This window comes from Elgaria multicarinata, chromosome 8 (genome assembly GCF_023053635.1).
Source record: "Elgaria multicarinata webbii isolate HBS135686 ecotype San Diego chromosome 8, rElgMul1.1.pri, whole genome shotgun sequence".
In the NCBI taxonomy this organism is placed as follows: Eukaryota; Metazoa; Chordata; class Lepidosauria; order Squamata; family Anguidae; genus Elgaria; species Elgaria multicarinata.
The window spans coordinates 93,802,415-93,818,764 of record NC_086178.1 but is presented as its reverse complement, the minus strand read 5'-3'; the positions used below and the strand labels follow the sequence as shown (position 1 = coordinate 93,818,764).

At 38.9% G+C, this 16,350-nt stretch overlaps 1 protein-coding gene across 1 annotated transcript in view; it reads left to right on the top strand.

Moving 5' to 3' along the window:
- TET1 (tet methylcytosine dioxygenase 1) overlaps window positions 1-15,969 on the top strand; it is a 71,168-nt gene extending 55,199 nt beyond the window's left edge. The window contains exons 6-11 of the mRNA XM_063133065.1: window positions 4,341-4,549; window positions 6,243-6,393; window positions 8,907-8,996; window positions 9,802-9,939; window positions 12,773-13,097; window positions 14,658-15,969. Coding sequence (XP_062989135.1) covers window positions 4,341-4,549; window positions 6,243-6,393; window positions 8,907-8,996; window positions 9,802-9,939; window positions 12,773-13,097; window positions 14,658-15,790 — 2,046 coding nt within the window. The 3' untranslated portion in view covers window positions 15,791-15,969. The remainder of the gene's footprint in view (window positions 1-4,340; window positions 4,550-6,242; window positions 6,394-8,906; window positions 8,997-9,801; window positions 9,940-12,772; window positions 13,098-14,657) is intronic.
- Window positions 15,970-16,350: the final 381 nt, after the last annotated feature.

Genomic DNA, 16,350 nt, shown 5'->3' with positions numbered 1-16,350 from the left:
TATTTATAGATAGCATACAAATAGTCCAAAGTTCTTAGCTCTGCACAGTTTATTTCATTTATTTGTTTTGTAGTATTTTTATGTTGCACTTCAGCCATAAAGGTTTCCAGAGTGGCCTACATATAACCAATTAAATAAGATAGTCCCTGCCTCTGCAGGCTTACAATATCGTTGGCTCATCGTTTCTAAAGTTGATATAGTGGTTTTAAATGTTTGTGAATTTTGCACGTTTTTGTGGGTTTTAATTTTTGTATATTGTTTTAAAATGTTTTTAACTTACATGAACCGCCCAGAGAGCTTCGGCTATGGGGTGGTATATAAATGCAATAAATAAATAAAATAAATAATAAATAAAGGAATGGTGAAGGGAAGAGGGGAAAATAATTCTTTTAGAAAGGCTGATGGAATGGCCCCACTTCCCGCTGCCATCTTCCTCAGTATGGGCCTGCTGGGATGGCTGCTGGTGGTGACAGTTGAGGGAGGCACCCTCATGAGGGTGGCCTTCAGTAGACGTGGTGGAGTAGCTTCTCTCTCTCTCTCTCTTGTCATCTCCTTCAGCTGAGTCTGCTAGAATGGCTGCTGGGGGTGACAACTGAGAGAGAGAAGGATTTGTTATCTGACGATGGGAAGCCACTCTATGTAAGTCTTTTGTGAATCACACATGTGGAAAATCTACAGATTCCTACATTACTGGGTAGGGTCAGAACTAAATGTTACTAGAAATACAAGGCTGCTGCTGAAAATGGCAGCTCTGCATCAATTGTACAATTTGTACAAAATGTATACACATTTTTTTTGAGTCATGGGGATAGTTGAATGCACTGATCCATGAAAGATGTTCTTGTCAAAAATTGAGGAAAAAAATTATAGTGCCATTTCACATCCCCTGCCATTTAGCAGTTATAGCATTCATTTTGGAATAAAATAAATGCTAAATAAATAAATAACCATTTATTTTGGAATAATAATGCACAGACCTCAAGAATCTGTTTAAAATTGTGGTGATTTCTGCCCATAAAATAACACAATTTTTTTAAAAATTGATTCTGAACTACTCAAGAACAATCTTTTTGTTGATTTATTGATTTGATTGTGGTCATAATACAATGAAAATCAACATTGAAGCCCATTTAGGAATTAAAGGAAGCGTAAGATGGAGGGATAGTTTGGAGAGAATAGAGTTTGAGGGATAATTTGATGCTGTTTTCATAAGATGCGTGTAATTGTAGTATATCTCCTGTAAAATTAAATTATTAATTAAAAGTGTTAAAATTGTCAATGCGATACACAAAAGCTACCAGTTGTTAGAAGAATAGACCCTGTTAATATTTTCTTTCTCATTTTCTGTTGTAGTATCCAGGAAAAAAAATGACCTCAACACATGAATAAGTTATTAATTCCTAAATCACAGTTCCACTGGTTTTAAAATTTGTGCTCTCTAATTACATTTGGCCTCCAGCAATTAAATAACTAAAGCTATAGTTGATCTAGTAGTTAATCCAGTTAAAGCTTGCAGCCCTACAAAAAAACCCAATTTACAGTGCATTTTAGTTGTTTAAAACCCACATAGGGAAATGTACTGGTTTGCTTTACATTAGACATTTGACTGGCATTCTATCTAGAAAGTAATATAAAGTGGGGATTCAGAATTGCCCTAGGAGCTTTGGTGACACTGCACTTTGTCTGGAAATTTCAATGATTGAATGAGGAATTTTACTATCTTGGGATAATACAATTTTGTGGACTGGGAGATTTGCTTTGGACTCCAGTATTTTGTCCAGTAAATGTAAATGTTTGCTTGAATCAAGATATTTTAAGTGAAATGAACTGTATTTGTATGAGACATGTTGGATTTAGGGATTCCGCCTTTCCCCATCCCACTTCATACACTTCATACTCCAATAGCTGCATGACAGGCAGAAATTCCACAGGTGTGGCTTCCTGCAGCCAAGGAAATGCAGTGATGGGAAAAACTTGCACCTGTTGAATGTCTACACATCATGCATCTGTTAAAGGCAGTGAGCTGCTACCAAGGTCAAAAAGGCGGTGTATTGATTTTGGAGACCTGATTTACTCAGATCCCAGTCAAACTAGATTCAAGGTTTGCCAAAATGAAATGAAGCCACAGATGCATCAGATTAACAGTTGAATGTTTACACACAGGCGATAAATGAATGTAGAAAAAAATGCTAAGATAGCTCACACGGTTCTTCAGCTGATTGAAGTTGCCTCTATTACAGCTGACTGTGTAGTGGGGTCCTTACAATACACAAGTTGTCATCCCTCAAAATACATTGTAGAAGGTGGGATTGTTTCCTAGCCTGGATGCTTCAAGCTCCTTCTGGAGGGGAGTAATGGGCACTACCCGCCTGGTGGAATCTGTAGGCCCCTGGGGTAATATCTTGTGTGCTGTAGAGACCCCAGCGCACAGCCAGCTGTGACTGAGGCCCACTTTGATCAGCTGAAGGGCTATGTTTTCATTTCTTTCTGCATCCCAAATACAGTCAATAAATAGTTAATCTGATGCATTTATGACTTTGTTACATTTTGGCAACCCTCAAATCTGGTTTGACTAGGACCTGAGTAAATCAAGATCCCAAAATCAATACAGGTGGCAACCCAGAATGAACTATGCCACCTACTCAGAAGAGTAAGATTTTGGCTCATGGGGCTGCTGCTGCATTTCTGACCTTTTAATTCTGATATCTGAGTAATTTGCCATTTACTTCCTTCTAGCACCATTAAATGTAGAATCTGCAGCTTGGCCTCCTATACTTCCCCCGTTTGTTTGTGAATCTATTTATGCTGACACTGTGTTACACTCTTAACACGTACATTTCTCCAAAGGGAAATGAGCCATGGTACTTGTGAAACACGTAAATCTAGGTCATCCTTCCCCAACTGGCTGTAGAATTATGGGAGTTGTAGTCCCAACGTCTGGAGGGCACTAGGTTGGGGAAGCTGGTCTAGATGAAGGCTGGGTTTCTTGTTGAGTGTGGTACCTTGATTGGGCTGCTTTTGGGGGTAATCCCTCCATCTAAAGAGGCTGCATGGACAGCTGTGGCCCTGTTGTCTCATTTGCTATATTTCACCTACATGTGTTTCATAATATACTTGAGGGAGGGTGTCTTTGCATATTATGGCCTATAACTTCCTTAGATGCTGGTTTGCATACGTTTTGATTTTGTGTGCTCTTGCAGTACCAGTACTATTATTTAACATGAGTCAGGTTGAATGTGACAACAAATCTCATCGGCCAAATGTAAATGTTACACTTCCAGTCTCTCAGCTAGGAGCTGGTTCTTGTGGCCCCTTCTCTTCCCCTTCTATTCTGCTGCAATTTTCCTCTCCATAGTATTGTTGTCAACTTTAGCCATGGCTTAGAATTAACCTATGGATGGGCACCAACTTTGGTTTATGCTAGCCAGGTTCCCTCTTAAACAGCTTTTGTAAATGTAGCTCCAGCAAAGTCAAATAGTTGTGCATTTAAATAATAATACTTTTTTGATTTGTGACGGCCAGTGATCTGTGTTGATTTAGAACAGTTCTGTCAATAGCTGCAATCCTATTGGTCTTGTGTCTCATAGTTTTCAAACTATGTAACATGATACATACCGATTACCCCCATTAATCTAATTCACCAGGTACACAAAATGAACATTGGACTTGGGGCACAATCTTTTCCTGCATGGGCACTGTGCCCACGATTGGAAGGACCCAAGGACCTCAGAGCCCTGTTTTTCCCCTCCTCTCTTCAACACTTGTGTATGTTTGTCTGTGCACATAGTCCATGGGGAGGAGATAGAAATTGGGTTCTGTTATGTATGGCTTACGGGGGATCGTAGCCATTGTGGGTATGTTTTTTAAGAAAGAATTACTTCATAATTAGCAAGTAACATCATTTAGTACACTCGTGACCCTAAATAAAGATGTTAGGATAGAGCTCATAGCAATATGTAATAGAAATAATGGTGAAATAGTGGTTTTGTTTTGGCTGGTTGGTAGGTTAGTTTGGGTTTTTTGTTGTTGTTGTTGTTTGCATATTTAGGATAGCTTGCGGTGGGGTGGGAATTGGTACCAAATCACCACACAAAGCTGCAGTTAGCGAGGTGCATTTCATTGGTGAGGCTCATGGCTTTGACTGATTCTGAATAATGAACTTGAGAGAGAAAGGTGATGGTAGAAAGTTGGTAGAACAAAAGGTTCAGGTAAGTAAGTGGTAGTAGCAATAATACAATCTTTAGAAAGAATCCAGTATGACAGATTTTTGGTAAACCATTAATTGGCATCAGGATCTTAGATCCTTTCTGATTGATCTAACAACCAAATTTGTTTTGCAGGTGATACGAAGAAGTAGCGATGAAGAAAAGTTGTTGTGCTTGGTTCGTCAGCGTGCAGGACATCACTGCCAGACTGCTGTCATTGTGATACTTATTTTGGCTTGGGAAGGTATCCCTCACCTTCTGGCTGACACGCTGTACAAGGAACTGACCCAGAGTCTCAGAAAATATGGCTGTCCAACCAGCCGTAGATGTGCACTAAATGAAGAGTAAGTGCACTCCAAAGCACTGGTATTTTCATGCATAAAAGTATAATTATCACATATAATTACCAGATGAATCTAATTAGTCTTTTAGATTTCAGATTATAATTATAATTACAATACAAAAAAATTGTGGGGGGCTTATACAGAGTCATTTTTAGTGGCATTATGTTCTTAGTAGGATGCATTTAATTGCCATTCTAAACATAATAGGAGGGAGGGACAACCAAAATTTAGTTTCTGCTCATTCCATTTTCCCTAGGAAAAAAAGAATTGTATGAAAACATGTCCCCCCTTCATTTTCTAAGAGTATGCCCTTTACTTGGGCCACAGTTTGCTATGCACCTTCTGATGCTATCTAGAGGTTGCAAGCAAACCTCTCAAGCTTTCTAATCAAAGAATGGTATATTTCTCTAAATAGCGAAATGCAAACTCAGGTACCCCACTAATAAGTGTATCAGTATTCACATAGACCAGCCTTCCCCAAACTGGTTTGAATCCCCCCACCCCCACCCAAAAAAAATGCTGGTTTTCACATACCCATTTCCTTATTGGCTTATACTTATATATTTATACTTATTGGCGGTCAGGTAATCTAAAGAGAGTGTGCTACATATTTTCATATTTTAAATTAATCAAAGTTGAATGAATTGGAATCCTACTTGTATGTTCATAACCGGAAGGCATGTATGCAGTGTTAGGAAAATGGCTCTTGTGAGGGCAAAGCGGCTTTTTAAGTTCTTCTTCAAGGATATTTGTGCAGAGTTTTATAAGGTTTTACTCACACAATTATAGAGGCTGTAAATGAGCAGGTATGCACAGGATACTTAAATTGAAATGCATTATCCATATCATTTTCCTAACGGCAATTCCTTGAGTATATCCAGTAGCAATCTAGGATTTCACATGTGAAAAGTAACACAGATAACCCATTTAGTGCTGATTTTTGCCCTTGAGCCTTAGCTCACAGTTTCTTCAAAAAGTCGCTGATGATAAACAAATGTGACACTGGAATTAGACTTTTATTACAGGTTCTTAAGGCAACTAGGGTTGTAATGGGTTGGGAGACCTTCTGGTGTTCCCTGAAAGATGGAACAATTGTTTTAAGATGTTTATTATAAGATCCAATGACAGCAAGAAAGAATGGACCAAAAAGGAGCCCTCCTTCTTGCATTATTCATAAACACTCACAGAGATTGTTTCTGACTTGGTCTTAGACAGGTCTATCCTTTTGGCTCCTATATGTGTCCATGAATGGTGATGGTCACATTCAAATGATAAAACTACAAATTGAAGTCGTCTAAAGGGAAAATTTGCTATGGAAATTCTCTTCCCTTTTTGCCTTTAGTTTCCTTTCTCTATTTTCTCCCCATAACTAGTTGTGGTGTCACTCTGGTATGACACAACTGACGTGTTATGTGGCAATGGATCAACAGTATTTTGGATTTCTGCAATTCCATTGTGTGGCAGAGGAGGGAGATCACATTTTGAATCCTGGGGAAAAACTATGGAGCTTTTCAGCGCATGTGGAAGAGATTTACCATGTCTTACATATGTTCTTAAATTGGTCATAATCAAAAACAGCTGGTAAACTGTTAGATGCATGTTTTGCATCGTTCTGTTCAGAGTTAGACAGAGTACGTATTTATAGAATCTTGTTATAGTGCTAGGTGATTTCCTTCATTTCCCTCTTCCACAGTCGTACTTGTGCCTGTCAAGGTCTTGATCCAGAGACATGTGGAGCATCGTTTTCATTTGGCTGTTCATGGAGTATGTATTACAATGGCTGTAAGTTTGCCAGAAGCAAAATCCCAAGGAAATTTAGACTTCTCACAGATGATCATAAGCAAGTAAGTGTGTGTCGCCATTCATCTGTCCCCCACACTTCCTTTCTCAAAATAATTTCTTAATTTACTTTTAAGGACTAGAAGTAGAAAGGGAGCAGACATTTTGCCCATTGGAGCAATACAGCACCTGTAAACAAACACTTTGTAAACATTTAGGGCAACTTGATATCTGATGTAATCTCATAATTTCCCCTACCCTCTCATTATCATCACTGTATCGTTTCTACATACCAGCTGAGCATCCTTCTGAGAGAGTTCTGTCTATAATAAAACACTTACACACTATTAGTTAATAGCGCATCAAGTCTTTTCTTTACTTAACACATTATTCTTTTGCATGCAGTTGACTTAATGACTCTTTCACAAAAATAAACCATAATCGTCCATTGTAGCTCGTGTCCACTGTAGTTTACAGGTCTGCACATATAATATGCCCTCCCCATTAAAAAACAAATATTCACCTTTAGCTACCTTCAAGGTGTTAGTTTAAACAATGTACTTCCAATTATGTAAAGTTTATTTCCCATACTCCTGGACTTTAAAAAATGGAACACTTCCTGAATTTGTATGTCATCCTTTTGCAGGATGTTGCTAATCTTTATTGTTATGATTTATGTCCTGCAGAAGCAAGTATTAGTCATATTGTTCTTAATTTAAGGGTGAAAAAGAGCCCTCACTTCATAAAGGTGTTCATTGTCATTGTTTTTATTAGATAAATATATTATTTTAGCTAAATATTGAATATTGATCATTTTGCAGATGACTTAAAGCTAGCATGTATAGCAATGCAAATGCAGAAGAAGATAGATTCAAAGTAAAGACAGATATGGATCACTTGAACAACTGGACGGAGTGAGATGAGGTTAAATGTAAAGAAGTATAAGATTATACTTTTAGGTAAGAATAGCTTGTAGTATAGATTATAAAGCTGGAGAAGACTGTTGCATAGAAAGGAGTCAAGAAGAAAGACTGAATAGATAGCAACATTGGTCTTACAGTTTAGCATTATAAGAACAAGCTGCAGCCAGCTTTGGGCTTATGCTCTCTTCCATCCCCATTTGGAGTACTTGTGAGGAAGAGTTTAGGACAGGGGTGGGCAACTGCAGGGGTCCAGGGGCCTTTTTTGCCCCCTAGATTGCCCCCGTGAAAAAATGTACCAGAAAGGGTCAAATTAGTGCTCCATAGGGGCAACAGAACACTTAAAGAATAAAATTTGGCTTGATAACAATCTTTTATCCCCTGTCCAAAATTTTGCTGCCAAATTCAAGGGTGAGCAACAGGATCTGCATGCGGCCTGGGCGGCATGGCATGTTGCCCCTCCCCCGGTTTAGAAGGTTTTATTTCCACTGGCTGTCATGTTGTTCAGTCCTAAGAGACTGCAGTCAATCTTCACTACAATTTGTTTGAAACAAGCCTACTTCAAACAAGCCAGAACTTGTGAAGCTACTTTTTTCAACAAACAGTAATTAAGATTAACCACAGTGTATGTATTGGATGACACACTAAACTGTAGTTAATCTGAAGTGGAAGCTTAAGTATCCAGTAAAAATAATTGTTTTGTTTCAACCATTACAGTCACTACAGGTGAAGCAAAACCTAAACGAAGTTACAATAATGCAATTACAGTGAGCATTCTACATGAAATATTTTCTGTCGAGTCAAGAGAGATTGCCACATATCATTGACCAGATTTGGACAATATGCCATGGCTCATCGTGGGTTATGTATCCCGTGATGAGCTGCAGTGCCCAGGGATGCCAAATTGTATATATAAATTGTGTCAGGCAAACCTGTTGAGCATGAGTTATACGAGGGTTAAATAAAACAGACCATGGGTTATGTGAGGGTTGTGGAAATGCCTTTCGCACTCCGTTCATCCTCACAGTCGTTGTAACGTGCAAATTGGGTCTCTGAATCTGTGACCCAGGAAGTCCCCTGTTCATATCTCAGCTTTGCCATAAACTCAGTAGGTAGCCTCAAACAAATTATTTTTTATCTTTGGCCTAACGTCTCTCTCCATCTACTATGTGATAATAAGAATGGCCCACTTTACAGGACAGTTGTAAAAATTAGCGAAAAGTATGTGAAACATTTAGAATATTCTGAAGCACTGTATAAATGCAATTATCATTATGTAGCTGATGCCCAAATATAGTATTTGGTATACAGAAGAAATAAGTTTCTGTCTTTCATTGCTAGCGTGAGCTCCCTTCCAAGATCTCCAGTAGTTGTTGGTCTTAGAAATGGAAGCTGGACTTGGAATCCTTCATTAATTCCTTTTGTGCCAAATGATTGATTTGTTGACGTTTTTTCCCATTTCTTTGACCAACTCTTTAAAATGTTGCTGTATTTTGCCATTATGATAGCAAGTTGACATGTGGGGTAGTCATCAAAACTACAGCAAGCCGAATGAACATCATACTGAAACTGCATTAATGTTGCTTTCTTGTTTTTGTTTTTTAATGGTCTGCTCGCGAACTATAAAATTATAGGATGACTTCTCTCTGTGTGTCTAGGAAGAACATCTGGAAAATAATTTGCAAAGTTTAGCTACTGATGTGGCTCCGCTATATCAGAAACTTGCCCCTGATGCATTCCAGAACCAGGTAGGTCTGAGAAAACTCTGTCATTTAAATACACGCTGTTTCTCTGTGACACCTCATTACTTTAATACTGCTGAAGTGTGGGAGAACGCTGTTCAGGTTTGAGCATGACAGTTAATACAAATGCTTATGCATCTTTCGTTGAAGAAGGCCTTTTGCTACCTTTGCAGGCAAAATGTAAATTAGACTTCAATCCTGTACACACTTATCTGAGAGGAAGCCCTATTCAGCACAGCGAGGCCTGCTTCTCAGTTAGACATGCAACAGATTGAACTATTGTTAAGAGTATTACAGCTCCCAGATTCCTGCTCTTCAGTCCTTTACTTGCTAACTCTGCCATTTGGCTCCCCAAATAAACTGCCATCGTGAGTGTATAAATTGCCATCAGTCAGTGTATTGCAAGAAGAACCTGTAGCATCTGCTTTACATGCAGAATGTCTTCACTTCATTCCCTGGCTTCTCCATGTAGGCCTAAGAGAGGATCCTGCCTGAAACCCAGGACAGCAGTTGCCAGTCAGTGTCAACAATACTGAACTAGATGGACCAATAGTCTGACTCAGAACAAGGCAGCTTTCTAAGCTTGCAGGTCCTTACAAATATAGTTTTAACTGGATTTTTAGATTTGACTTTTGATTCTTGCCACAGCAATGGTCAGCAAATATGTCCATAACAACAATGCATGGGTAAGTGTGAAAAGGTGTTTTCTCAGTCTACATTTTTACTTCAAACGAACAGTTCCCCAGACCCTGGTGGTGTCTGACATGATGCAGTGTTATCTCCAAATAAGATAAAGTTACCTTGTTTTTAGGTGGAAAATGAGCATCTGGGTCCTGACTGTCGGCTGGGAATCAAGGATGGTCGGCCTTTTTCTGGTGTCACAGCTTGCATTGATTTCTGTGCTCATGCCCATAAGGATACACACAACATGCACAATGGAAGCACTGTGGTATGTAATGCTTTTGGGCTTCAGTGTCCTATTTTCTCATTTTCTTCCTGGTGTAGCTACTCCATAGTTGCATGCTTTCTTTTTATTCGCAATTTCCGTTGCTTTTTAAATGGATAGTTATGGTCTTCTCTACATTTTTTGGCATATTTTAATAGCAGAGATTGTTGTTGTTATTTGTTTTGTACCCTACCTTTCTTCCAAGAAAATGGCACACAATATGGCTAACAATCATACTAAAATAGAAACATGAATAACACAATAATAAATCAAATACATTAAAAGCACAACATAACAACAGAATAAAATAAAGTTAGCCAACAAGCCACATTTATACAACTCAGAATTATAATGTTTGTACAAGAAATGTATTTCTTTAATTTATTTCTGAATTGCCCCTCCCCTCAATGAATGCTCAAGGCAATTTACAATAAAATCATAAAGCAATTGTACACAACTCTGGGCAGAATCCAATGGGGTGCTTTCACTCCTGCCTATTCCTTTCTGCCCCGCTAATTTCCTTCTGCAAGCGGTGGGTCTCACCAATTCCATTGCGCAAGCGGGACTCACCGCTTAGGCAAAGGGGATTTAGCACTTCCTAGGGGAAACCTAGAAGGAGGCAGGTTGGCAGAGCTCTTTTATGTGAGCTTCACCGATCTGCCACCTTCCACTCGTTTCAGGTTACCGTGATGCTAAATCTCCGCAATAATAATAATAATAATAATAATAATTGTTACTCACCTCTCCCTCTGGATCGAGGGAGGGTGCAACACAAATTCAAACACCATAAAATACATATAACTAATTAAAACATTTAAAACTAATACATTATTAAAAGCAACACATTATTAAAAGGCATCTTAAAATTCAAGTGGGTAGGCTGCCGGAAGAGATCAGTCGTTATGGCTTTCTTAAATTCTGGAAGACTGTTAAGTTGACGAATCTCTCCCAGCAAGCCATTCCACAAGCAGTGGGCCACCACTTGTGCAATGGAATAAGCAGGACATAAGTTAATCAGCAGAGGCATAAGTGCCCCATTGGATTCTGCCCAAATACACTACAATTCCCAACAAAATAAAAATAAAACTGATAAAATGCATACATTGCAGTAAAACAGGAACCTTCTTAAATAAAAAACCAACATTACTCACTGGGCACGTTTGGACGACACAGTAGTCAACCCTGCCCACTCCATGGACAACTATTTGCATGTCGTGCGTTCCATAACTGTAGAAGTGCTACAAAGAAGACCCTCTCTTGAGTATCCACCTAGGTGGTGTGTTATAGCATAAGTTCTATAAAATATGTTCTATAAAATACACATCAGACAAAAGTCTGGCAAATTATTATTTATTACATTTCTATACTGCCCATAGCCAAAACTGTCTGGGCAGTTTACAAACATTAAAAACCATTAACGATATAGTATACAAAGCTTTAAAAAAGTGTACATAACACACACAAACAGACCGTATACACAGAGACAATATATATTTAATATATATCTGTGTGTGTTAACAAACAGACAAGTTTTGTGAACTGCCCAGAGAGCGCCAGCTATTGGGCGGTATAGAAATGAAATAAATAAATAAATAAGTATACACAGAGACAATATATATTTGAAAACAACTTTTACGTGGACACTGCAGTGGCCATGTAGCTAAGAGCGGAGAGTAGATTTTAAGCAATTGACCATAACACAAATTCAGGACCTGATGCAAACTCATATGTTGCCAAATGCTTAAGAAAAGAGCAAAATTGATGCCAAATAGATAACAATGTTGGCGCTAGGTGGGCCTCATCGGGGAGATCATTTCATTCCATAATTGGGGAGCTCTGACAGAGAAGGCCTTCACCCTTGTTGACGCCTTCTGAGCCTCACTCAGAAGAAGACCTTAGATGTAAAATGTAGTGTATAGAGGATGTTACTACAGTAATTTAGACACAAGGTGATAAACCCATGGACCACTGTGGCCAAATTCCCCTTTGGTGAATCTGGGTAAAGGCACTCCTGGCCACCTGAACATCCAGGAGCAGCACGGAAGAGTACACCCAAAGTTACTTATGTGATCCTTCAGAAGGAGTGCAAACCCATCCAGAGCAGGTTGTATTCCTAGTCCTGGGTTGGCCTGTCTACTGACCAACAGGACCACTATAGTTAAACTATGAAATTTGCTATCACAAGATGTAGTGATGGCCACCAATTTTGATAGCTTTAAAAGGGGGTTAGACAAATTCCTGAAGGAGAAGGCTATCAATAACTACTTCTTCTGATGGCTTCCAAAGGCTGATATATCTTGCCTCCTGCCCAAGTCATGCTGGGAGTTGTAGGCATAAGCCTAGTTTTTTATTAAATTCTTTAAAAATACTTAAAACTTTGTGTTTTTAGATTTTTCTGGTACATTGTACTGCCAGATGTATCAGCGTGCCAAATTTCAAGTTTCTAACTCGCATAAGTAACTTTGGGTGTACTCTTCCGTGCTGCTCCTGGATGTTCAGGTGGCCAGGAGTGCCTTTACCCAGATTCACCAAAGGGGAATTTGGCCACAGTGGTCCATGGGTTTATCACCTTGTGTCTAAATTACTGTAGTAACATCCTCTATACACTACATTTTACATTTCTGGACATACATTCACACATACTTTCAGCTTTATAGGTATAATATTACACATGCTCTTATCTATAAAATTATCCTACTTGGTGAAGTGAGGGAGGGAGAAATAGAGGATATGTTGTCCTTTTTAACCAAAAATTGAAAAGAGCACTTATTATTTTTCTTCACATAAGTTGCTTCAGTAACACAGAGTGTATTGTATTTTCTCCCACCCTGGTTAGGTTTGTACTTTAACAAAAGAAGACAACCGTACAGTGGGAGTGATTCCAAATGATGAGCAGCTGCACGTGTTACCTCTTTACAAAATTTCACAAACAGATGAATTTGGTACAGAGGAAGGGCTGGAAGCCAAGATAAAAGCTGGGGCAATACAGGTGCTTACTGCTTTCCCTCGAGAAGTAAGAATGTTAGCTGAGCCACGTAGAGCAACAAAGAAGAAGAAACCAGAAACAAAGAAGCAAACTTCAGCAGAAAAGAAGCATTCTACGCCTGTAAAGGGGAAAAATGGAGTGCCAGAAAATACCAGTAAAACATCGCAAAGTTTAGGTAGGTAAAATATATGGAGTTTCAAAAGTGAGCTGATACTGGGGAAAATCTGCTGGCAAAGGGATAGCACTAAAACTAAATCAGCATTCAAATTTGTGTAGGGTTCAACCTTGATGTCTCTAATATATTAAGTATCAAGGCGGAACAAAGCAAAATATAAAGAGGAACAACATCTCAGCAGTACATTTGATAATATCATTGAGATACTAGAAGGATGCCATAGAAGATGACCATATTGGCTTTTTGTGCTCACTTTTTATCTGGTGTAGAGGAGGAGGGAAAGCTGCATTAAAGGAATAGGGTTAGTAAAAGCAAACACGCACATGGTATTAAGATGTAGGATTTTGCATACCACACAAGTCGTTCTCCAACTGACAATTTAAAATTACTTTCCGGTTGGCCCAAAGCACTACACCTTAGAGACATCTGCGAATTCCTCCTTTGTCTTTCTCTTTCCATACGCAAACAGTCATCACTTTTTTCTTTTTGGCCTCCCTCTCTCCCTCTCCCTCTCCCTCTCCCTCTCTCTCTCTCTCTCTCTCTCTCTCTCTCTCTCACACACACACACACACACACCTGCCCAATGCATACAAGTTCCTTATAGCTTTTGTGTTTCTGCTAAAACCCTTGCTTGTGATATGGATGCAGTCTGGTATATCTGCTTTCTCTCGTCCAGTCTCTGCTCAGCTCCTATTTCTCTCTCACTATTTTGAACATGTTTCTCTTTTGAGTCCTTGTACTAGACTTTTATGTCACACGCCAAAATCCTAGTCTTTACTGCTCACCCCCTGATTAGACAGCTTCACGTGTGGCACTTTTCCTATATAGCGATACTCTCAATTTAGGGGGGAAACAATGTTGTGTGGAAACTTCCATATGTCCACATAGCTGTGATTATACTGCATATTCCCTCTTTTTACAGCTCACTTTAATGAAGGCTCTTCCCAACCACCTTTGCTTCATCTTAACTTGCCTCTCTTACCCTTTAAGATGCTCCTATTTATCTCCATCCCTGTTTCTGACCTCTCCCTTTCCATCCCAGACCTGCCCATCTAATATAAAGTGTTTCTCTATTCTGAACAGGGTTAATATCACCTCTATGTTCTATAGACCATGTGCTATATATATCACTGGCACTCAATTGTTTTTGTTTATATTCATACTTCTCAGGCAAATGTTTTGGATCACTGTGTGAGCCTGAGCATGGAACTGGATTTAGGATGCTATTTTTGCTTGTTCACTAAACACTTAAAATTGGCATAGACCATGAGTGGATGGCAAAAATCCTATGGGTGCATAAATATGTTATTTCTGTACAAGCTGCAGGATTTTGTTGGATTTCTGGGAATTCCAGTTTTTCATGAAAGAAAGCTAACTTTGTAAGGTTGATAGTTAAAAGGATACACCTGAAAATGTGATGGCCCAAATCCCCCCAGTTTGTGGGGGGGGGGGGAAGCATTGAGGAGAAATTTGAATTGTCATATGGAGCATGTTTTTATTTAAAATTTATAGAAAAATTAAAACCTGCATTTGAAATATTTATGTTTTTCCCTCCCTTAGGGAGCAAAACGAGTACATTGCAACCTGGGACAAAAATGGAGACTGGTGAACACCTTTCTACCATAAACCATAATTCAGACACTACTAAAAATTGCTCTGTATTAAAGCAATATGCTCCTTCCTCCCCTTTAAAGCTGGATAGTTTACATTCTTGCTCTCCATTAACTCACAAAGCTGGTGGTATAATGCCAGTGACTAATAGTCAACAAGATTTTTCAACTCCCTACGGGTATTTACAATGCAGTAGTAACAAACCTCATGTGGCACCCAAAGGTAAGAATTTTGATGTGTCCATTAGTGATCATACTGGAATTTTGCTGGATGAGAGGAGGAATGGCATGCCCCCATTTCTTCAAGACCTTACTGTTTCGAAGTCCACAGCCAACAGAGAGAATTTGCCCCACAGACTTGAACAAGAAGTAGTCAACAAGCAAAATTGTGAAATTAACTTAGAAAGCTCTCCTGCCTCACAGTTGGCTAGCTCTTGTGAATTACCAGTGCCGTCGAATGCTCCAGAATATATAGTCAGAAATGAAATTAGTTCTTCCCAGGAGCGTCCAATGCAAAAAGGTGGTTTCAAAAAAACCCCAAATTGTGATTCTGCCACTGTGGATAAACAGCCACATAGTGAGCTCCTGAAGCGCACAGATCCTGAAGAAAAAGGAGAGGAAATGTGGTCAGACAGTGAGCATAACTTCTTGGATAATGACATTGGCGGAGTAGCTGTAGCACCATCACATGGCTCCATCTTAATTGAATGTGCGCGCCGCGAACTACATGCCACAACTCCTATTAAAAAGCCAAACAGGAATCATCCCACACGGATCTCTTTAGTCTTCTACCAACATAAAAACTTAAATGAGCCAAAACATGGGATAGCGCTGTGGGAGGCAAAGATGGCTGAGAGAGCGAAAGAGAAAGAAGCGGGAAAATTGGGCACTGAAAATACCAATTTACAACCTAATGACAGGAATGCACACCAAGCCAATGCCAACCAAGAGATTTTCTATGAAGACAATGAGTTCAACCAAATTCCATCCCGCCGAGCATTAACAGTAACTCATGATAACATCATAACGGTGTCTACTTATGCCCTCACACGAGTTGCAGGGCCATATAACCATTGGGCATAGGTTTTTATAGCAACTATACAACTTTTGCCTTGGAGCAGTGTTACACAACGATTCCTAAAGGTGCTGTTAAAGAACAAAGTCTTGTATGGTTTACTCTTTGTTCATCTCAACCATTTTGAAGGCTGAGTTAAAAAAAAAAGTGGTTTTTTTTTCTTAAACTGTGACTTTCTATATTTTAACATCTGGTGATTCTCAAGCACATTTTAAGCAAAAAAAATAATAATTGTATAGTTAAATGATTTTGGCTAGGTTATTAACCTTGATTGAATTATTCAGTTTTTGGAATTTATACTTTGGTGCTTCAAATCGTCTGTTTACTACAAATGGGCTTTTTATAAAGATTTTAACAGATTTCACCTTTTATGATATAAAATCAAGTTAGACAGTATTAGCTATACACACCTCTTGGTGCTTAATCACATTGAACAGTTAAAGATAAGCTGATTTTATTCCTTCATGGTGCCATTGCTCCGACAGCTTCCAGTCAGTGCTGTGAAGCCCAGTTTAAGGATAAAGAACCAATGATGCTTTATCTGTGTATAGATTTTTCATGTATGTAT